Genomic DNA, 24,375 nt, shown 5'->3' on the forward strand with positions numbered 1-24,375 from the left:
TTACAAACTGTCATTTGTAAAACGTATTCATTTTAATTAATTTGAGTGATGATTTTATTTTCACTCAAAGATTTAATTTAGTAAAGATTTTTGAATCATTGCGATAATTCAGCTTGAATAGGTAACTAAAATAAGCGACCAGATAAAAAGGACTTTTTTATCAATTCCTAGGTTGGTCGTAACTCATCGCCAAGATAACAAAAATAAAAAAAAAAACATATCACTTTCTTACAACATGTACATATAATGTCAGAATATAATGCTAGAATAACACATATTAAATCAACATCAATACTAGTATTCTTTGTGTTCAATGTGCTAAGTATTTAATGAAGCATTCAGATAAACAGTAAACATCATTGATTCGGTACTTTTATTCGAAATTACATTTCATTTATCTGCAAACTTCAGTGTGAAAGGAAATAATGCAATTCAATTTTGTTTTAATTGATTATAACAGATACAGTGTAATTATGCTCTTGACAGAAGCATATATATATATGTGTGCATAGAAAATTCAGATGACTTAATTAACAGGTTAAGCGTTTTTTTCGCCTACCCAGGCTTAAAGGCATCAGTATGCTTGTTGTGGTTAACAATTTCCCAGCGACCAATCCAAGGACCTGTTATTGTAGTATCGAAAGGGTCCAAGTCATTTTTCTGTGAAAAGAAACATATATTGCGATTCAAAGATGGAACGTAATTCAAAATATATATCTTAAAGATCACATTATATCATTTATTCATGTTGGAAAAAATAAAGGTAACAGCAGAAGGGGGTCCAAATGGTACATATGGCTGACCCTGTGCATGCACATGCAGTTTAAATATTTCGTAGTCATTTTTAAAAAACCAAAATTAATATGTATTCGCTAAATAAAAAACTTTTCATGCATCTGTTTTACCTGTTTGAAATATTTTTTCTGCCATATTTCTTTCCTATCCACGGAAAAGAATTTCTCCCAGTCCGGCTCCTTGATCTCCTTTTCGGCAGACCGGAAAGGGACTCCTTCTCCTATGTCGTAAAATCCCCAATGATGCTTAGGAGACTGCCACCGCAAGTCAACACTCCAACGAATTTCTTTGGAATAATTCATCAAGCTGTTGAAATATTCGACGGTCTTAATTTATTGTCATACAAATGGCTACTGTCTATGAAGCTAATTTTTAGCTCTACTGGTCAGAGACCAGAAGAGCTTATGCGATAGTAAGGTGTCCGTCGTCCGTCCGTCTGTCTGTCCGTCTGTCTGTAAACAATTTTTCAAAATGCTACTCCTCCTACAGTTTTGGTCTGATTTCAATATAACTTTAGACTACACTAAGATACACAAAATAGTGCATCGGTTTTTGATTTTGGTGAACGATGTTGCCATGGTTACTAAAAATAGAAGTTTCTGTGAAATTCCTTTAAAATGCTACTCCTCCAACAGTTTTGGTCTGATTTCAATATTACTTGGCAAACAAGTAGACTACACTAAGATACATAAAATAGTGCATCAGTTTTTGATTTTGGTGAACGGTGTTGCCATGGTTACTAAAAATAGAATTCTCTGTGAAATTCCTTTAAAATGCTACTCCTCCTACAGTTTTGATCTGATTTCAATATAACTTGGCACACAAGTAGACTCTACTAAGATACATAAAACAGCGCATCGGTTTTTGATTTCAATGAATGGTGTTGCCATGGTTACTAAAAATAGAATTTTCTGTGAAATTCCTTTAAAACACTACTCCTTCTACAGTTTTGGTCTGATTTCAATATAACTTGGCACACAAGAAGACTACACTAAGATACATAGAATAGTACATCAGTTTTTGATTTCGGCGAACAGTGTTGCCATTGTTACTAAAAATAGAATTTCTGTGAAATTCCTTTAAAACGCTACTCCTCCTACAATTTTGGTCTGGTTTCAATATAACTTTGCACACAAGTAGACTACACTAAGATACATAAAATAGTGCATCGGTTTTTGATTTCGATGAATAGTGTTGCCATTGTTACTAAAAATAGAAATGTCTGTGAAATTCCTTTAAAACGCTACTCCTTCTACAGTTTTGGTCTGATGGCAATGGCTTCTTTTCTCATCCTTTGTTATAAGTACAAACCAGTAGAGCTACAGTCTCGACAGAGACTTCTGGTTTAAATTGCAGTGTATCATATAATGTAAATTATGATGAATACCTTCTATGGGGCGTCAAGTTGTTGAAGAGAAGAAGCCCACCATATTTGATAGGTAATGTCAGAATATCCTTTTCTGTATCAACATCTGTGTAAAGAGAAACTTTTTCATAGAGGAATTTTAAACTTTCCTTGCATTTGGAACAAATGAAAACATAGTCAGAAAGTTAATAATAAGTAAGAGAAAATTAAACATTTCAGTCTTTAAATTCAAGCGAATTCGGAAAAGGTCTTGCTTATCCACTTCAATGGAATCAATGCGCAGGTTTCAGTGAATTTCCGGTAATATAGCTTGTAATTTTTTTACGAGTACAATTACCCAGAGTTTTCTCCATCTCTTCCATTTCCAGCATGACGTACCACGTGGGACCTTTACAGCATTGATGCGTAGCGACTTTACCCTTCCGATGTCCATTTTTGGCAACCTTATAAAAATCACGATACAAATAATTCGCTTATGGATTGCTTCTATATTTATTTACCTTTCATCCACAATTGGAAAACTGTCAGATACCTTAATATTTATTAATATATATAAAGATATACTGAAGTACCTGCATACAACCATTTTCCTCAGTGGCATCGAGAAATGGAATCCATGCTGTGGCTATCATGTGGTCATAAGACTCATTACTGAAATAAGCACTGTCTGAAATGGACATCCAATAATTCTGTTTGTTGGTTATAGGAAACAATCACAGGCACTTCATTTGCATATTTTATTAATATACATGCAAAAAATATGAAAAATTAAATGCATGTCTCCGTAATTGAAGGGGGATTTTGATTTTCATTGTCCATTTGTTTGTCTGTTTATCCACAAGAATTAATCCTTCATGCTTATAAATTTTAGATCTATCAGTTGGAGATGTTTTTTTTAATCCTTTTCGTGTGTACTTCTTGTGATAAAACTTCTTTGTGTACAAACACATTGGACCAATTTAACTTCGATTTTGGCCCAGTTTTGCTAAATTCTACCGTCCAAATTTTCATTTTTGCCATAACTTTTGAACAATTGGTACTAAAGCTTTCATACTTCAAAATAAGTTCAAATGGATATTTCTTTTGATAAGACCTTCTCCTGGGTACATTTTTGTAACCTTGATCTTGAATTGGAAATTGTCTTAATTAAAAAATAATAACCATGGCTTCAGTGGTTGGAGCTATAGGACTTTCATAGTCCAAGGACTTTCCTTGTGATGTGAACCTTATTTTTGTTCAATGTTGACTTTGACCTTAAAATTTCACTTACTTAAAGAAATAACCATTGCCTATTTGGGTTAACTGCAGAATTGTAACTCTTTGGTTTGGAACATACGAACAGACAAACCAAAGTCTGTCCGAATTTTCTCAACCAGAGAGCCACAGTTCTTCATTTTTTAAGCGGTTAGCTTCGCTAGCCGCTATATGGCATGTGTCGGTCCAACCGGAAACCTCCATAAGGCGCTACCTATCGGCATCGCTTTATCGCTCGTAACCTTATCCTTCTGCAACCAAAACCGGAAACTTCCACAAGGACCTACCTATTGACAACGGTAACTTCAGCAAATGATTTGTATACTGTCGGCGTAATACGCCCCCTGGTTAGAGATTGACAATATGCTGTGAAGTCTGACTAAAGCCAGCCCCTACTATATCACTTCGTACTAACGAAGTATATGCTGTGTATTAAGAGTGGCTATTATAACGATTATATCGAATTCTTATTAGTATATTTACCAAAGCATTGACAATACTTACAACACTTACTTTTAAGAACTGAGAATTTGATCCTTATTATGTTCCCCAAACGAAGTTGGGGAACATATTGTTTTTACTCTGTTTCTTATTATGTTCCCCAAACGAAGTTGGGGAACATATTGTTTTTACTCTGTTTCTTATTATTATTATTATTATTATTATTCCTGGGAAAATTTTGTCCTCGAGTGATCTTGTAAACAACACATCCGAGTAAGGTAAAATGTTTTTAGGGTCAGTAGACATGTTATGTAGATTTGCCGAACAAAGGTCATTTTGCGCGCACGTGCTTGCAAGAGCGCGCACGTGCAACACGAAAAATTACGATTTAATTGATATCGGCGTAACTTTTTACATTTTTGATGAAATGCTTTGAAACTGATAATATAAGGATATATTAGTAGCATAGACAATAAGACATGGTCAAAATAGCAAGATCTCACGCGCATGCACGTGCGCTTCGCTCTGATTGGCTGAAACTAAAGTCTCAATATCTTTCTTGTTTTTCGAGGAAATCCTTTGAAATTTTGAACATAGCCATGCATTAGGATATCCTACAAAATGATTTATAAAAATTATCATGAAAACACGTGCATGCACGTGCGCTGCAATCTGATTGGCTGAAACTTTAAATAGCTATAACTCCCTTGGTTTTCAACCAAACAGGATGTGATTTGGAACATAGATAGATATAATATACTTCTACAAGAAGGTATGGTCACCATGCACATCCATACACGTGCGTGTACGTGCACTGCAATCTGATTGGCCGAAACTTTAAATAGCTATAACTCCCTTAGTTTTCAATTAAACAGGATGAGATTTGGAACATAGATAAATATAATGGACTTCTACAAGAAGGTATGATCACCATGCACAATAATACACATGCGTGAACGTATGCTGCAATCTGATTGTCTGAAACTTTAATCAGCTATAACTCCCTTGGTTTTCAACCAAACGGAGTGGGATTTAGAACATAGATAGATGTAATGGACTTCTACAAGAAGGTATGTCACCATGCTCATGTATGCACGTGCGTGCACGTGAAATGAATAAAATCAAAAATACACTTGAATGAGCGTATTCTTTAATACTTTTGGATTAAATACTTTAATACTTAGTATATTAAAGTATACAGATTGTGTAGAAAAGATGATATGGTCATTACGCATATGCATTCACATGCGCACGCGTGCAGTGCTAAATTTGAATGAACTTGGTACCCTTCTGGGTAAACGTTGTTAAAGTCTCAAATGCATAAAGTTTGTCTTATTTAATGAAGCTTACAGGGAATATGGCACCAAAAGGGAGATGGGGAGCGTTTGGGGAACATCTGTAACGGTCCCCGTTACAATTAGCACTAGTTATTATTATTATTATTTTTCTTCTTCTTCTTCTTCCTGGGTACTTTTTTGTCCGGGAATGATCTTGTAAACTCTTCGTCCGATGTAGGTAAAACCTTTTTAGGGTCAGTAGACATGTTATGTAGATTTGCGGAATCAAGGTCATTTTGCGCCCACGTGCTTGCAAGAGCGCGCACGTGCAACACGTGAAATGACCAATATAATAGATAGAACCGCAACTTTTCTTTTTTTGATGAAATGCTTTGAAACTCATAATGTGAGGATATATTAGTAGTATAGACATGACGACATGGTCAAAATTGCAAGATCTCACGCGCATGCACGTGCGCTTCGCTCTGATTGGCTGACACTAAAGTCTCAATATCTTTCTTGTTTTTTGACGAAATCCTTTGAAATTTTAAGCATAGACATGCATTATGATATCCTACAACGTGATATATAGCAATTATCATGAAAACACGTGCATGCACGTGCTCTGCAATCTGATTGGCTTAAACTTTAAATAGCTATAACTCCCTTGTTTTTCAACCAAGCAGGATGGGGTTTGGAACATAGATAGATATAATAGACTCCTACAAGAAGGTATGGTCACCATGCACATACATACACATGCGTGTACTTGCGCTGCAATCTGATTGGTTGAAACTTAAAACAGCTATAACTCCCTTGGATTTCAACCAAACGGGGTGGGATTTAGAACAACGATAGATGTAATGGACTTCTATAAGAAGGGATGGTCACATGCCCGGGTATGCACGTGTGTGCACGTGATATTAGCAAAATCAAAAATACACTTGAATGAGCGTATTTTTTAAAAATATTTTTGGATTAACTACTTTCATATTTAGTATATTTAAATATATAGATCATGTAGACATTAAGCACATGCATTCACGTGCGCACGCACGCAATGCCAAAATTTGAATGAACTTGGTACACTTCTGGGTAAACGTTGTTAAAGTCTCAAAAACAAAAAGTTTGTCTTATTTAATGAAGCTTACAGGGAATATGGCACCAAAAGGGAGTTGGGGAGCGTTTGGGGAACATCTGTAACGGTCCCCGTTACAATTAGCACTAGTTACATGTGTATCGCGCGATCGCGATTTCTGGCAACTGTTAGTTTATTTTTGAAAGTTTATTAAACAGCAGGTTGGAGGTTATTACAGACTGCAAAAACATCAGCAAATCTCTCGATCGAGTTTGATTTTCCTTGCCAAAGTATTAAGAAACACCATTTATTAAGTTAATACCTGAAAAGCGCTTTTATAAAAACACCGAACGCATCTGTAAGTTTTACACTTTTTGTAACGTTTTATGTAGGCCTTTCAACTGATTTTTCAAGTTGCACATATGGTAGAAACATTGTATACATAGATTTATAGGTACATAAAATTATCAAAAAAGATAATAACTTGTGCATACTTTTAATTACCTCATTAAAAAGTTTAATCATTTATACTTGACTTTTCCGATGTTGTGTTTAAGGACAGGTAACTCAGGTGTGAAAAATGATCAACTTAGTGCCGATTTATGAGTTATCGTTTATAAGAATGACATATAGGCTGCTTCAGCGTTGGTATAATTGTTATATGCACAAAAGGGTTCCTTACATTGTTTTGTTCACAAAAAAAGTTTTGACCAAGAGAAAGAGAACGCCTTCTCTCTGTCTGAAATAACATGGTCAAATGAATAGGGAACAGACTATATTCAATAGTTTAACTCTCTTTGGCGATTATTATGAAGAAGAAAATTTAATGTCATGTTTTTTGTGTTCGCGCTTTTTCGCTTCCTATGTAAATATATTTATTTTTAAAAGTAAACGCAATAATTGATCATCTTATTTGTGTTACTAAGCACGAAGGGGAACGACCGAGTATAAAAATTTAAATAGATTATTTAAGAAAGAGGGTAGATTTCACTTTTTATTTTAATTAAAAATTTTAATTATTTGCAGTAAACCGGTGTCTGCAACTATAAAGTAAATAAGTTTAACAATGGTGCTAAATTTTAAAACCACTAGATTCTACTGAAAGCAAAGAAACACATGAGAAATGCTAAAAACTGCCTTGCGTATAAACAGTTAGATACCCCGAGCCTGCTCTAAACAAGTTTCAGCAGTGAGTTATTGTTCATAACACCGACCCCTAGCGGCAGTTGAAAGGCATATTTTATGGAAACAATAGAGTTACCTCCACTATGAAACGTTTGTTTTTCTTCTCTTTTCTTCTCTGTCTAATAAACAGATTATAAAAGCTCTGCTCCCAGGGATAAATTCTCTACTCCGTCTTTGATAATTTATAACAATCGATCATAAGGGATTACTTACTATTAGTTTTGTAAAAAAAAAAATAATGGAGCACTTAAAGTAGTAAAATCAATTTTGAAAAAAAATGGAGAAATATATATTAATTTTAATCAGCATTGTGATCCTCTTCTAAAAATCAACCGATATTATTTTCACAGAAGAATGAAGTATGAAAAATTTTGGTAATTAGCAAAAATTTAAAATATATACTTAATGCTTATTTATAAGTTTTGAAAATTTGATCAATTCCTAGGGAACGTATTATTAGCTGTGAAAATACTTTTAAAATTTGAATTTGTCCAATTTGTCGATTATTGTTTTGAACGTTTGAGAAGAATAAAATTAAAATACAGGTGTTTAGAGGCACATTGATAGAAAAGAAATCAGTGTATATTGTTTAACCGACATATTGAAGAAAGTGACACTGATAACTTCTTAAGTTACACTGATTTTTAATGTACATTTGAATTTTTAAATACTAGTATTTATTGATTACACAACTTTCCTTTTCATGTTTTATTTGAGAACAATATTGCATGAAGAGTATATGATAAAAACACCTTATATGTCCTTATCTAGATATTGTGCCTTATATTGTGCAAGACTTCTTTCAAATGATTCTCATATACCATTTACTTTATTCGAACATTTACTTGTTTGAAAAGTCAATAAAATATATTTCATAAAGCTTGATAATCTTGTTTACTCGCCAGTCTTCCCGTAGAAGTAGTAGTTTATAATATTACTAAAGGAAGTATTCAGTATCTGTATCAAAATACAGAATGATCAATGATCGATTTTAGAAGAAAAGCTGACTCCTGAAAGTTCAAGAGGTGGGATCCGTTGCCTAGAAAAAGTAAGCATCCCTCGTTGACAGGTTAATTATATTGCCGCGATGAGCCTACACAACTGAATCTCTCTGATATCAATTCATTCACAAAGTCTCTCCTCAGCCATCCTTTTTTCTCTGACTAGCCAGCTGTAGATCTACACTACTCCAAATCCATTAATCTAAAGAATTTAACTTGTCATTTTTTTAGTTGTTTGTTATAGTAGGCTTTACAATTACCTAATTTCAGATTCAATAGAGAATAAAAGACAATGAAATTTTCAACATCAACATAATTTTTTTTATCCAGAGAACAATTGGATGCCATCAAGAGAGAATTTTTAAAAATGCACTTCCTGTCTTTCAAAATGAAGAAATCTCATGTTTAAATTTTGAAACATGCATTTCAATCTTATTAAAATTTATTTAAATGTTCCAAATCCGCTACCGCTTCTGAAACATCTAACATCCCATTCGGGGTCACATCAGAGCGACCTTTCAATTATGAATACATGTACAAGTAAACACAAACACTTTGGCCATGTAGATTCAAGCCTCGGTAAACAGTTCTCAAAATAATTCCACGGCTACATATCATCATTATTGATACTGTCTTACGTTGAATTAAAGTAATTTTGGAATAAATTTCATGTATCTTCTGCAGTCTGGCATCTAAACGTGAATAATGCAAACGAAAGAGCACAAACTATACAAGATACCCCACACGTCATACATAACACAACTTTTGCAATGCATATCTTTTTACTACAAAACTCCTCGGGTGTTTTGGTTGGGTGGTGAAAACAAGAAACCCATCTGAACTATTAGCCAGGATTTCGGAGGAACCATTTTCTTTGCCTAATCGAAGATTCACTCTTACATGACCCCAAATAGGATGTTGTTAGATGTTTGAGAAGCAGTAGCGGATTCGGAACATCTAATTTTAATTAGATTGCATCCATCTTTGACATCAGTTTGGAATGTTATTGGTTTTACTATTGAGTAAAGTATTACAAAAACAGAATGTCTGGGGTTTTCTTCTCTGATGACATTGGACAAAGATATGCATACTTAAATATCATCATTTTATGCACTTTTTCGGTACATATTAGATGAAAGCATGCTAACCGCTTTTCAGTACTTTCAGTACTTTGATTATGTATACCTTGGTGTAAAACATTTTCAAGCATAATATAAAGATGACTCACCTTGATGCCAAGGAATGTCGACCGCTTTACTATTTGGTGTCTTTGTACGCAAGTTCCAAACCGGATGTCCTGCGACTTCCGGACCAAGAATCTGCTCCATTACGTTAAGCAATCTTTCATTGCACCATAAATCTTGAAAGGACTAAAAAGAAATAAACGGACTCTCTGCAACTTTATAACGTGAGAAAATCTGTAACAATGAGACATTAGTACAATCTGATCCCAATAAAATAATGTGATGTTCTAATAAAAAAGACGAACGGGTGACGTCAATTATTGTTAGTTACGATTAGCAATTGCTCTAGCTTTGTGTTCACACAAAAGTTTGAAAATCATTTACCCTCTCACAATTATGAGAGATATATTTGCGCTAGTGAAACACTATCAAAATACGTTGTGCTACATGTATTACTCTGGAAAAAAACAATGTCAAGGAGCAAAATGTGAGTACTTCCAATCACTTCCCTCTCAATTACAGGCACTTGTTTCTGTTATAAAAATTCAGCATAAAGTTTAGTCACAGAAACAAGTGCATGTGTCCTCGATTAGTGCAATAAATCGAATTTTTGAGACCAAAGAAGAAGGCTGGTGTCAATTTTAACCAATCACTATATCAAACTCAGTTAAACAATACTAGTATATCGGGGTCAATCAATAATTATATCAATCTAAATTCATCACTATATGTCAATCTTAATATACTTTTATCAGTCTGATTCTTATGTCAAGCTAAATGTATCAAGCTCTTGTAGAGACTGAGAGGGAAGCTCTTAGTTTACTCTGCTTAATGCATAATAAATCTACACTCTGCATACATTTTTTTTTTAATTATGAATCTTACTTTTGGCATCTTTTGAGACTTAAACAAAAGAATATTGGATCCAGGATAAGCTTCTTCTAATTTTGTTAATCTCTCAAACAAGCCGTATTCTGAGAACTTTTCTAAAATGAAAAATAAATTTGATTTTGAAAAAGGCCAATTTTTACAGGAAAACATTTTATATAGATTCATTTATACATTTTCACAATCTGAATGAAGAGGCTAAAAACTACAGCAAGACATTTGTGAAATTCTGAGTATATGGAATGAATACTAGAGATAAGCCCATAGTGCAACAAACATGAAGGTGAAAAATTAAATCTCAATTTTATCAAAATTTTCCTTAATATTTCATCTAACATTAATGTACACTTTATGTAAAATCTCTACAACTTGCACAATCTCATGAAAATTGAAGTTATTTGCCAATGAAATATTATACACACACGAAAGAGGACAAAACGAGTCATTTTTTCACACTAAAACACTATTTTTCGTTATGAGTGGGTCTTCTCTCAAAGTTTGCATAAAAACATACATATTTTGGTTTCCAAAATTATGGAGCAAAGACCCACTATACCTTTAAAATATAATTTTATGACATAACTTTCGTATCTTTTCAGAAATACTTGAAGTCCCTTAAAATTAAGTCAATGGTTATATCACAAACATGATTTAAATGCCACACTTCATCAGGACTTGTGTAGCGTAGTGGTTAGCGTGCCAGTCTCAATAGAGAATGCAAATCGGGATTTTTATTATCAGGGTTCGAACCCAATGGATACCATATTATTTTTCTGTTATAAACTAAAAAGAATAAATTTTAACGAAAAATTTTCCTCAAAACTTTTTGTTTATCATGATTTTACAAAAATCAATGATTAGAACTTTACTCTAAATACTAAAATCACAATTTGAATATGATTTTTATATACCTGCAGCTTGTGGGTTTTTTGCACGCTAAGTTCACCCATCTCCTTTGTATCGAGGTAATTTTTGAGGAATAAATGAGTGGTTTACGATAAAGAGGTTCGACCATAGACTTCTGAAATGATTTAATTGACAAGAATAGAGTCTTTCGAAGCGAACGATGTCATTTTAAAGTAGGTTAATGATTAATATATGAACAAAACACGAACTTGAAGCGGAGGTGCCTGAAATTGAGTTAGGTATACCTTGTGGTAAATATAAGGAGGGGGTACCCCGTATACGAAACAAGTGCCTGTGCTGTGACAAGGTATTTTTGAGTTTGCTATGATTTCTGACCCCTTGACCTAAATGTTTGACATAATTTGAAACAAAATCAACTTTGGTAATAACTTTTGAATTACATATGATAGGGCGTTCATATTTGACACAATATGTCATAAATAATGACACTCACTCACAAAGACACTGAAAGCGGGGGACCACATTGCTTTGAATTTGCTTGTTACTAATTCGATTTTGAATGCAAAGGACGGAAAACGAGTTATTTTCTAACGTGTGTTGGAATTTTGATGAGGTGAAACATGTATTAGAGGAGGGAGAAGAATTTGCTTGGGGACCCTCGGCGTCACCTGTTATCTTGTTAGCCTTGAAGAGTTTATCTGCCAGATTATCGACCATTTCAGAGATAGAGTCCCAACAGGGCTGGAGCTCTTCTGGAGTGAAAAAGTCCTCGACTACAGTGTAACCCTGTAAAATATTTATAAAGAGGTCACTTGATGTAATATCACGATCACTCTAGATAAAGTTTTTATCTTAATAAAAATATAGCGCTCTAGGGGTCGATCCCAATACTTTGAAAAGTAAATTTATATGTGAAGACCAATTATCACCAGGAAAAAAAATATTCCAGTGTTAACACATTTCAGTAATAGTACTATACAAAATTATCTGAATTATACTTAAATTCTAAATAAGATGTTTTTCATGCATCTGCATGCTTTCAAAGTAAGGGGTCCACTTACCTCATCAAAAAACTGTTTAATTTGTTTGCTAGAGAGCTGTCCTGGCTTTTTCTTTTGGGGTTGCGGGGGCATCGTTATAAACGGCAGAGGATGAACTTCGTCCACCTCTCCGGGAAATTTTGTCTGTTTTTCTTCAGAGATCTTCATTTTCTTTCTCTCAGACATTGTTCTAGATCCGTTACCGAAGTTATCTCTTCGTCCAAGGAAAAGATAACTCTGATTTATTCAACCCTAAAGAGTTGACCGTTATCATGCAGTGATAAAAATCAATGATTTTTAAAATTGTAATGTTTAAGTATATACATATAGTGTCTATGTTTGTCATTTATTTATTATCTTATTTTTGCATGAAATCTGACAAGGAGGCGATAATCATGTGCGAATAAAAAAGTTGCACTTGTATGCATTTATCGATATATTGATATTACTTTTTTGTAATGAAAGAAATCTATAAGATGAATCATTAAAAAATCATTTAGAAATTGTTCAAATCATAAACTTGTATCTCTCGCAAATTCAACATTCTGCATGCCGGTTGACACTTGTTAGAATATATATGAATTTGATACTGTGCTCAATTTAGGGCAGATCTAGAGAGTCAGGACAAAGTTAGATCCGCTATAAAATTTCATCTATCGAGTATACAGGATTAACTTGTACTCTTAGTTATAAAAGCAAGTGCCACTCTTACAAATATCACAATAATTTTTTCTAAGGACCAAGGACAGATTTCAAAACTAGTTTTTCAACATACAGGAAAGATTATGGAAAAAGCGAATTGGAATATCCGCGCCAAGTAATTGGATATTTGTGTCTACAATTTGCAGTATTTTATATGATTTCACTGGAGAAGTGTTACCACGTCAACATTTCATGAATACTCAGAGGTAAGTCGATAGAAATACACAACTACAGTGGCATGCTTATCCATATAATTTTCTTGGTGGCTTGCTACGGAAAAGTATATCGACGAAGCAGTAACTTTGTAGTGTACATACTAGTGACACACGTACTCATAGGTGTATGGTACATATTGTAATACAGTAACTTGATGTGTTAATAAGTTGTATTTTATAAGAAAACAAAAAGTTGGCTATTTAAAGGACTGTATACATTGTTCTCTCTGTTTTTTTCTTCATTAATTGTAATATCTGGCTCATCAGTATTTTGTCCTTTATAAAAACACAAAGAACAAAAGATCGAACGAATAAAATGATTCATTTATTTATATCACAGAAAAAAATTCTGCAATGTCTGTTTTTGAGCAAAATTCAACAGGACATAGAAATATAATAGAAATAAACAACAAAACTTGGATCTTTTTTAAATATATAAAATTATTAAAAGGATAAATAGCTAATAAAAATCTGATATCACAGTACAAAATTGTTCAATAAATTATGACAATAACTTAGACTGAAATATAGTATAGTCCCATCACGTGTTCACAGAACAAGTACCAAATTGTTCAACAAATTACAAAAGTTCAAATCATATACGGTAGAAATTAGTCCCCGCACATTTGATCACAGACCATTTACAAACTGTTCAACATTATCACAGTGAGTTAAAATGTAGAAAAAGGTCCCAACACATGTGACTTTTCTCGTCTCAAACTCCGAATAGTAAAGGCCGGGCTCATAAACTTGCTTTGGTCTAACCTAGGGCTGTAGGCTGCAGGACCAGGGTTTTTCTCTGTAAATTCAAAATCAGTGAAGGCATATTCTTTTATAGAGTATAAAGCCTGTTTTACATTTTATCAATGAATTTTATACATTTATTATTAACAAATTAATGATTATCCTAATATGGATTATGGTGAAAAATATAACTTTATCTAAGACACGTCTGAAAAGTTACTTGTAAGTTTATGTTATAACTTTATTTGCAAATGTCTAAATATCATTGTCGTATATGTTTAAGAAGAGCAGTTTGGCTGAGGGTTAAGCTTACCATTATGAGACCACAGGATCGTACCCTCCCGTCTGAACTGGTGTGAAAATGAGGGACTCGATCTATATATCACCCTGTCTGCTTGGTTTCTCTCGTAATCCCCAGGGGAGGGTTGTTTGGATGCTTCTGTCAGATAGATAAATAATGATTGCATTTTGTGTTATTTAGTATAATATCTACATATAATGTAAAAACTTCAATAAAACAACATATTTTCGTTAATGGTTTTTTTTTTGTAGTTTTACCAATAGTATCACAATCCAGAAATCAGGATGTGGTGTCGCTAAAGCAATGGTGTGGACTACAGGTTTCTTTATAGTATTTTTATTGAAAAAGACCAAAGCTGTATAATTAAGAGCCTTATGAAGGCTTTTAAAGAATTTTTCTGTTTTAAGAAAGCAGGTAAAAAGTTTGTAGAAAAGAAAATGATAAACAGAAGTATGTATTTTAATAAAGTATACTCTAGGGTTAATTTTTTTAAATTAAAGATCTTAATTGCCATTACTGCAATACCGTTTGTTGAAATCAAAAACCAGTATCCATGCAGAATCATGCGCAATATGTATATGAATACTGTTCGTTATCTCCATATGTTTCATATCTTAGTTCAGTTTCGGTCTGTTCTATGTCTAATTAAAACAGGACCAAAACTGTAGGAGGATTTTTGAAAGAATCAAAAAGAAAATTCTATTCACGGAAACCGTGGCAATAGAGTCTGACAAATTAAATTGAAACTTGGTCAAAACGGTTGGATATTAAAGTAGGTTTTTTTTTAAAAGAAAAAAATTCTTCACTCTGACAGACAAGGCTAAGACAAAAGAAGAATGAACGCCTTATAATTACTATTGCACAAGGCATTTGGCATGCAGTAGAGCACACAGACATACCGGGTTTAGCGAGATCAAATTTCCTCCTGACACCGATACTAAAGGAGGGGGCTTCAGTGCTGGTTCGCTGTCTTGGACCGAGGAGGGGGCGTTGTGTATAGGTACTGGGTGTTGGCCACTACAAATTAAAATAATTTACTTGAAAAGAAAAGAGTGAAATTAGAATGTCTTTTTTTCAATTTCAATTTCTTTATTGTGTTAAATTCAGGTTTTTCATAGCATTCATTCATAAGTCCTCGATAATTTTTGAATGACAAATGGAAATTTCGGTAAGTAAACACAACTACATAGAAATGACTGATCGGCTAGAACGTGACAAATTATAGATTTAAAAAATTATTTGGAGGATGGTTTTCCATCCCATTTCATATTTCAAACCAGCTTCTACAGATCTGAAATGTAGCTCGAGACAATTTTAATATAAAATAGTTGTAATATACAAAGTATCTTTTTAATTTTTATTTTTGTTGATTGAAATGCAAATAAGTTCTTTTTTTTAAAAAGTAAATTGCTATAATCCCTTGCCTGTGAACTACTAAATAAATGACTTTTAAAGCAAAATCGGGACATCACTCATGTCGGTTTTAGTATTGTGAAAATTATTGTAATGCTGATAAAAGTCATGCAAAATTTCAACCTTTACAGTAACGGTAATTACTTTAATCATTTTATTTTGTAATTATAAATTCTTGAACCTAAAAAAGTCGAAAATATACAAGTACAAACCGCATTATCGGCGAAGAAATCTGTTTTCTGCTGGTAGAGGTGAGGACTCTGGAACCAGGACTTTTCCCACGAAGTTCTGCCTCCCCCACCTAAAGTGGCGAGTGTTATATAAGCATGATTGTAACTGGTTAAACAAGAACAATTTTAAGACCATATAACATCTCATTCTCTTTTTCTAAGTATATTCCACTTTTTTTCAAATTCATTCTTAATGGAAACATAACAAATCACAGTATAATTGGACTGAGTAAATTGTAGAGACTGTGAAAACGCTCATGTATTTGATCCTTCGCATCATGTCACCGATTCTTGGATCCGTCTATGATTTACAAACTGTTATAAAGTAATTATTTTTTACATTGAATGTATCTTAATTCTGTAACATGCTAAGATACAATGGAGCCTGAGAGAACCGAGCGGTACCTTTATCGGGTTGTGTTTTGGATCCAAATGACCAGGATGGAGCGTTAGTTTCATATAGAGGTTTATTCTGTGGGGAGTAAGAACAGGGCCCCGGTCCCTCCATGTCGATTCTCAGCGGGGGCCGGGCATTGCTGGCCTCATCCCATCCAATCACTTTCTTTGGTTTCTTGGGCTCTTCATAATACAGGCTGCTCATTGGTGGTCGTGGCGCTGGTTTCGTTCTGCAAGTAAATATGGCTTAAAGTTAGAATGTCCGACAAAAGTTGGTTCTTTGTACCTCTTTCTGACAGTATCCAAAGTACACATTATTTCAGACAAGTACTAGTAAATAAACTGTTTGAAACATAATAATTCGAGGAAGCTGCATGTTGTAATCGTGCTTTACAAAAATACCTTGATTTCGGGGTTGATTTATTAGAGCCATTTTTCCCCAAAGAAGATAGTCCAGTTACTGAAAAGGATTTGTTCGCAAGAACCACCTGGAAAGTTCCGTTTGTATGCATGTTTTGTTGCTTTACTTTCGTCATTGATTCGCCATTTTGATATTTGTTTTCAGAAAAGTGTGTAGAGATTTACTGTAGTTAAAGGTACACCTCGACGTGTTTTAATTAATAAATAGTCAAGGGGATTAATGCAGTGTTAAAGTGAGCAAATCGGATTTCAACTTTTTAAAAATGGATGACTCGTGCTTGATTGTAAAGGACAGAGGGGTCTCGGTTTTAGTCCTGGAGTGATGTCCGCAGGATCGTTTGAAAACGTATACAGATTCATTGTTACGGAAATTCCAAAAAAGCGGCACACAGAGTTTCATTATGATAAATCCAAACCAAATGTGACTTCGAAGTCTTTAACAGCTGTTAAATCAACTTAGATATACAGTATTGAAATTCTTTTTTGTTTTCCATTTTACTTTCAAATTTCTTTGAAACTGGACATTTTACATTAAAAACTGAAATGTAGAGTGTGTAATTCTGTGAACAAAATTTGAAATGAACTTTTTAGCTAACACGTAGCTACTTATTTTAACAACATACAGAGAAGTTGGTTGATAATTAAATTAATTCAACCTCAGTGTACAGTGGTGGATCCAGAGAAGGGGATTAGGGATTTGCAACCCCCCTTTTTGGTTTTGCTAATAAGAGACAGACACACCTCGACAAAGGGGAGAGACCCAAGGTTTTTTTTTTTTTTTGGGGGGGGGGGTAACGATGGAAAATGTTCTGTGAAGGGTTAATATCATGAATATAATAATGTATTTATAAAATCAGTTGTGAAAAGAGAAAATTGACCCAAAACAAATTAGGATTTGGGGGGGTATTTTTTTGTAAAAATTTTTGGACAAAATTTTTAGGAAATTCATTTTTTCCCTGGCTGTACCCATCCCCACTTTTATACACGAAAGTGACGGTACTACGACAGTGTGTCCTATAAAGTTGTTAGACTATATAAACGCACGTTAAAACAACCTTTTTTTTCTCATCAAGTGCCTTTGAAAATATTTTAAAAATGCGTCTGATGTATGACCATTAAAATGAAAATAAGAACATAGTGTAGCATATCTGAACTTACCTTAAGCTTCTATGGATTTGTATTGTGACGTCACAATAACGTGACGCTATACCCGTGTATGTCGCAAAAGAACCACAATAGCCCGAAAAGCCCTATGTTCTCTAGAATCGTTAGGCCTACGTTCAACTTTAAATATTACTTAAAGCAGTTAATTGTGTGGACAAATAATGGATTATTTTGTACATAAACTAACAATCAATCCTTTTGATTTTCAGGTTTATTGCAGGACAATATTGATGACACCCTCCATATAGTATAGATTGGACATTACATATAATGCAATATGCTGCCAAGTTTGATTCGAAATCTACTCACCCATCTAAAACTACTCGTATCCAGGTACTAATGTCTCCGTCACCTTCTCAAACCCCCATATACACACGGACATTTGAATATGAAAGTGTCTCGTGTAATATTACTTTCAGACAATGGAGTTTTCAATTTAATTGATAAAGATTATTCAAGGTAATTCACAAAAATCACTCATGTCTAGTCTTTAATTTTTCTAGTAATGTTTTTCTTACCTTTAAGTGTTTAACATTCAATTTAGCACATACTTTTAAAAGCTACCATACAATTATAAAAGGTATTGATCCATGCAGGGTTTCATTCAGAGTGTTTATCTAAATTGTTTTAGGAGTTGACAGTCGCTGATAATGGAAAAAATACGGCTTATTATATGCACTATTACAACAAAGACCGAGCAAAAACTTCAGAGGTGGTTTAAACGATGTTTTGTTGCACAAAACTGCAAAGTAAACCATGGGCAAGAAATTACATAAAGAGGACTTATCTGTTACTAATCTCTCCCTTTGTAAGAAGAGATGTATGAGATATATAATTGGTTTGTTAAAACGATGTCATTTGTACAAACTTTGCTTTCTATGTCTATCTGTCTATAGTTTTATTATTGCTGACTTACGAAAACAAGTATGAATTGTAAATCTGTTAATGCAATTTATACAATCTGATTTCATGTAAATTATCTTCTTTACTTGAATAATATTCAAACAATGTTATGCAATGTTCATTGTGATAAAATTGTTGCTACATGTACATATGTCTCGACGGACAAAATTCTACATATTAAGCAGTTTATCTTTTTTGTATGTTGTACGTTTGTGCATGTATTGAATGTACATGCATGTATTCGAATTTACCTATTAAAGTAGAAGGAATCATATTTGAACCAAAATAGGATACTGTCTTCCCGTAATTTTTTTATTAATAAAAATAGAAAAACCTGGTGCTTTGACTTCAGTACAGTTAAGTTTTGTATGCTACGAGCCTCATAATAACATTCTACTTATTGGATTGTAGAAATATATCTCTTTCATTAAAATTTACTTTAAAAATGATTTGTACTTGCCTTCCGTGATATTGCCAGCATCTTATTTTAACAGGGCCCAGTAACGGCGGGAACATCTAATCAGTTCATAGGAATCAAGAGGGAAATCGTAAAACTTCTATATCTACACAACAACCAGCTACAGTCAGTTGTTAAATGTTTAATAACGGGAGCTAAAACCTCTTGTTTACTTCTTTTTTATAATTCAATAATGAAGCCGACATCAGATCAATTTCCTGTTATTCAGAGGCTTGAAACGGGTAAAAATCTATATGTGTAGGGAAAATTTTTCAATGAAGCCTATTGGTTATAATCACTATTATAAATTTTGCACGACTTTGTATTTGTCATTGTGTATAAGTATTGATGCCACCATGGGAGATCAATGTAATTTAAGCATTTGTTGAAATTGTCAATGGCCATGGCTTCCTTGCGTATGACGGATGTTATTGCAAAAGGGATATGTCTTAGTGAAATCGAAACTCAAATTCTCTCTCTCTCTCTCTCTCTCTCTCTACCATGTACTAAATAACGTTATGTACAGTCAGATTTTCTCATCTCGAACTCCATTACATGTAATTCGAAGTTTCCATGTTGCTTCTACTTTGACTTACATGCTTTGGAGTAGCTGCGAAACTGTAGCTTTCCAAAAAAATATATTGACAGACCGTCGTCAATCCCAATTTTTAGCTCTACTGGTCGAAGACAAGAAGAGCTTATGCGATAGTAATGCGTCCGTCGTCCGTCCGTCTGTCTGTCTTTAAACAATTTTTCAAAATGATACTCCTCCTACAGTTTTAGTCTGATTTCAATATAACTTAGCATATAAGTAGACTGCACTAAGATACACAATTCTGTTTACTACCAGTATCGGTTTTTGATTTCAACGAACAGTGTTGCCTTGGTTATTAAAAATAAAAATTTCTGCGAAATACTTTCAAGATGCTACTCCAAATACAGTTTTAGTCTGAATATAATATTATTTGGCATGCAAGTAGACTACACTGAGATACATAATTATCAGTTATATGTTTTTGATTTTGATGAACGATGTTGTCATGATAACTTAAATTGAAAATTCTGTAAAATTTTATTAAAAGATTCTCCTACAGTTGTAGTCTTATTGTAATCTTGCCACAAAAAGATACTTAATCAAGGATCATTATTCTATTGACTGTAAAAGCACAAATATTCGTGGGGGGTGGGGTGTAAATTTCGTTGTTAACAATATTCAACGAAATTAAATCCCACATGAAATTTTATATGACTTTATATTGAATATGATTACTATGAAAACAATAAAATTAAATGCCCACGAAACAATTTTTGATGACAAGACGAAATTTTATGCCCACGAAAATGTGTGCTTCCACAGTATTGCTTTTGTAAAGTTATATGTCCCAACTGCTTCTTTTCTCTTCCTTTATCCATAAGTACAAACCAGTAGAGCTCCAGTCTTGACAGAGACTTCTGGTTATTAGTCCAGCGAGCTACAGTAGCTACACGCTCTGTAACTTGGGAGTTGATTCCATTCAAGTCATTGAGCAAACTTAATGTAAACGATTGCGTGCGCATTTCATGACGATATATATTTTGATGTGGAGTGAATTTTCTAATAATTCTTAATATATTCTATTGACATGTTCTTTTGGACTTTTGAAACAAAAAAATGTTTTCATTTCAAGTAAAGTTCATTTGACTATTTTATTTTAATTATCATATTTAGTATAACTTATATTTAGGGGGAAATTTGTTCAGGAAGATATTGACTATATTTTATACGTTGAGCCATTTCAATTTTTTTAATGTGGAAAAAAGAAGTAAACATATCTGAGAGCTACGGTTTTCAAGTATTTCCCTTAAAAAGAGTTTTGTGTCACCTGACAAATGATGTCCTTGCATGATCCACCTGTTCGTGTTTCAAAGTTTTGAGAGATTTGTTCAATTGTTGGGTATACTTACTTAGCCGATACAGTGACCGTGGTTATCCGGATGAGTTTGGTTGGAACTCGGATGTGTTTTGGAGGGGGGCTCGGCATGCTTCTGTAGTCTGCGCTGTTGGGGAAGGGAATTGGATCAAATCTACCCTTCCCTGTGGCCAACACAGATTGTTTGGCAATGTTCGATGATCTGCCGTAGTCGGAGTGAGAACGCCTTCCGTTCTTTTTAGAGGGACTCTGTGTGTTTCGTCCATTGTCTATTTTGTCGTCTCCAATATGCTTCACAGAGACACCAGTGACCGGCCGAGAAGATGCCGTCACTTCTGTCTTACCATCAATATCATTTTTTGAGGCACTGTCTTTCGGGCGTTTTGCAATGTCATGTTTAACTATGTCGTCCTCTTTGTTTTTGAGGGATCCCACCAAGTGCAGGTTTTCTTTGTCTAAAACTGTATCTTTGTATTGGAGGACTCCATCTTGGTTGAATTTAGCTTCCTTTAATTGTATGACTTCTCCTCCATTCAGCGAATCGTCGATGGTCGGTTTAGGTCCACTCAAATTACTTTCCAACGGATTCTCTACCAAAGTTGACATTCCTACATACAGAGGAAAAAGATTCCATTAAAATCGAGCTGGTATTAAATTGATATACGGTTTATTTTTAAAATCAATTTGAAAGGCTTCTGAGAGATAACCTTTAATATCCATGGGATTGTGTGATCGACCAAAAATTAAGCATGATATTATGCTTAAAACCTTGCAACTTCTATCCTTAATACTAACCCAATTCCAATTGCTTGATAGGCATTATCAAAAGATACTTTTCCTTCATTTAAAATTTAAAATCCATCTTGATTGTCGCGTCATTCTGTATAATAGTTAATGATTTTGTTCACTGAAAAAAGATTTACAATTTTCTTAACAGTTTTAAATTTCTTTTACCTCCTCGAAGGTATAAATTACGCGGACCGAATTGAACTTGGACGTCACACCCTTTTCAATATAATGAAAATGATTAATAAAAGTGCATGTATTCAATTGATTGTAAATAGAATACAATTATTGAATCGTTTGCAAGTCTTCGAGATTAGTTCATATTTCCGAAATGTGATACAGTATCTAATCAGGTACATACTAGTATTTCAATATATCAATTTCATTTACAATATTTGTTCATTTGTAAGCGCGCGAAATATGCATTCTATATTTTTAGAGTCGGGAAATCTTTTTGACAAATCTATTTAAAAGTGTATTTATTTTTCGCTTCACATTGCAGTTTTTATTGGTTTGGAAAAGATACTGACCCGTGACATAAATTGATGAATGCATGAATATATACTTCAGTTAAGAAATATTAGTAGCTCGAGAATGATTCCGTTTCATTTGTGTTCTAGAAATTTAAAATTCTCACTCATTGGAAACGCATTATACTGAAAAGACTTCATTCAAATTTGAATTTTCAAAATAAATTCCGTGAGAAAAAAATTACAAAAAACGTAGTTTCCATTTTATCAGTTTATTTAGAAACAGAGACAACTTTGACCTGTAATTTCTGTTCATGAAAGGCTTAAAACTTCTTGTCAAATGGTAAACACAATGTCATTTGATTTAAATAAATTGCAACACTTTAAACCTTTTAAAAACCCGTTCTGTAAAAACACATCTATTAGTATAGGGACTTACGGTTTTAATTTTTATTTATCGAATGCATATTAGAATTTTTACCTTACAAACGTCTTGCGATCAATTCATTTTCTCCAACTGATTAAGAAACAAAAATACTACGATGTTTGAGAAGATATTGACGCTTTTGAGACTCTCTGACTTGTATATCTCAAATCAGTCATTAATTCTGAGGACTTCGACCGAGTATATCGCCAGGTTATTGACGTTAGCAATGAAAGAATTTCATTAAAAGAGGAAATTGAGAACACGTTCCTAATATGTTTAAGAGTTTATTTTATATCAATTGAAGGCTTAAACTGTTCTAGTGTATAGCCAAAGATGTATTATAGTTGGAAATTTATAAAATGATTTACAATGAATTTTGCACGTCATTCCTTACTGGCATATATGAGGCACTTGTCAAAATTACATTGATGGTGTTAGTTTGATGAATATCGATATATGCAGTTCTAGGGCCGATATCACAATGAGGTTACATTGATATGCGATAAGATTTTAATTGGTGGCTCCAATTTATTTTAATTAGTTTTGTTTATGATTTTGTACAATTGCCAAACAACACGAGCCTGTATGATTAAAGTGATAGGTCCATGTATTTTGGGAATTTTGATAAAATCATCATAAAAGACATACATAAACTAAAACATCGCCTGAACCAAATGGAAGGGGGTATTGGATTGGGGGGGGGGGGAATCAACAGAAAAAAAACAGTTAGAGGTCTATATGAATTAAATCCCAATCTTTCTTATACTCAGATAATGGTTGTATCATCGGTATGGTTAATTATATATCATGCATATGTGTATAGCAACAAACATAAAAAAAAAAATATAAAGAAACCAGAAAACGGTGCGAGTCGTTTCTAATAATTCAGACAATAAAAACACGACCTTTAATAAAGAAAACACAACCCGCCATGATAATTTTCACTTTTTGATTGAAAATTAATGACAAAATAATATGTAACCAATATCAAATTACGCCATGGGATGCTGTATTTACTTATTTTCAAAATTGAATCACTTACCCAATCTTTAGTTTCTAAATGGTCCTTTCATGAAAGTTAGATATTTCAAAATTTATGTCACTGTCCTCGAATATTTACAACTGCATTTAAAAACAGTCCTTAATCTGATATCGGTCCATTCGCCATATTGTATCTAGTCAAGCGAACCATCTCCACGGCCCTTTTTAAGCTGTGTATCTGTCATAAAAGAAAAGGTTCCAGTCTTTATACAGGTGTTTTAAAGTTTAAATAAAGTTTAAATTCCCATGTAAAGAGACAAAAACATTACATTAAAAATACGAAGGATATCTCTCAGTAAAATGTTCAGTATTTACTTATCAGAGTAGAAAATGATTGGATTGTGATCAGTGTTTGTTCTAAATGAATATGTACTCGGTTCGTGGTGTTGTGTGTACAGACATCGATAACTTGTGATTTCA

The 24,375-nt window shown here is 33.5% G+C and overlaps 2 protein-coding genes across 3 annotated transcripts; both read right to left on the bottom strand.

Annotated features, from left to right (window-relative positions):
• Positions 1–359: 359 nt before the first annotated feature.
• Positions 360–12,600, bottom strand: LOC134262792 (probable alpha-ketoglutarate-dependent hypophosphite dioxygenase). The gene is made up of 9 exons (XM_062745122.1): positions 12,398–12,600; positions 12,005–12,122; positions 10,467–10,567; positions 9,626–9,767; positions 2,734–2,828; positions 2,499–2,604; positions 2,183–2,267; positions 906–1,101; positions 360–660 (listed from the first exon to the last, which is right to left on the bottom strand). Exons 1-9 carry the CDS (start codon positions 12,560–12,562, stop codon positions 556–558), a joined length of 1,113 nt encoding a protein of 370 aa, XP_062601106.1. The 5' UTR covers positions 12,563–12,600; the 3' UTR covers positions 360–555.
• A 1,084-nt stretch (positions 12,601–13,684) lies between these two features.
• Positions 13,685–24,106, bottom strand: LOC134262789 (ciliary microtubule associated protein 1A-like). 2 transcript variants are annotated; one of them, XM_062745119.1, is made up of 7 exons: positions 22,027–22,066; positions 21,266–21,839; positions 16,387–16,607; positions 15,964–16,052; positions 15,238–15,355; positions 14,351–14,476; positions 13,685–14,092 (listed from the first exon to the last, which is right to left on the bottom strand). In XM_062745119.1, exons 1-7 carry the CDS (start codon positions 22,049–22,051, stop codon positions 13,965–13,967), a joined length of 1,281 nt encoding a protein of 426 aa, XP_062601103.1. In that variant the 5' UTR covers positions 22,052–22,066; the 3' UTR covers positions 13,685–13,964. The 2 variants fall into 2 exon arrangements, with proteins under 2 accessions (XP_062601103.1, XP_062601104.1); XM_062745120.1 differs by lacking the exon at positions 22,027–22,066 and adding an exon at positions 23,957–24,106 and having other exon boundaries at positions 13,686–14,092.
• Positions 24,107–24,375: the final 269 nt, after the last annotated feature.

Source organism: Saccostrea cucullata, unplaced genomic scaffold, assembly GCF_032062105.1.
Source record: "Saccostrea cucullata isolate Sc308-1 unplaced genomic scaffold, CSIRO_AGI_Scuc_v1 ctg650, whole genome shotgun sequence".
Classification (NCBI taxonomy): domain Eukaryota; kingdom Metazoa; phylum Mollusca; class Bivalvia; order Ostreida; family Ostreidae; genus Saccostrea; species Saccostrea cuccullata.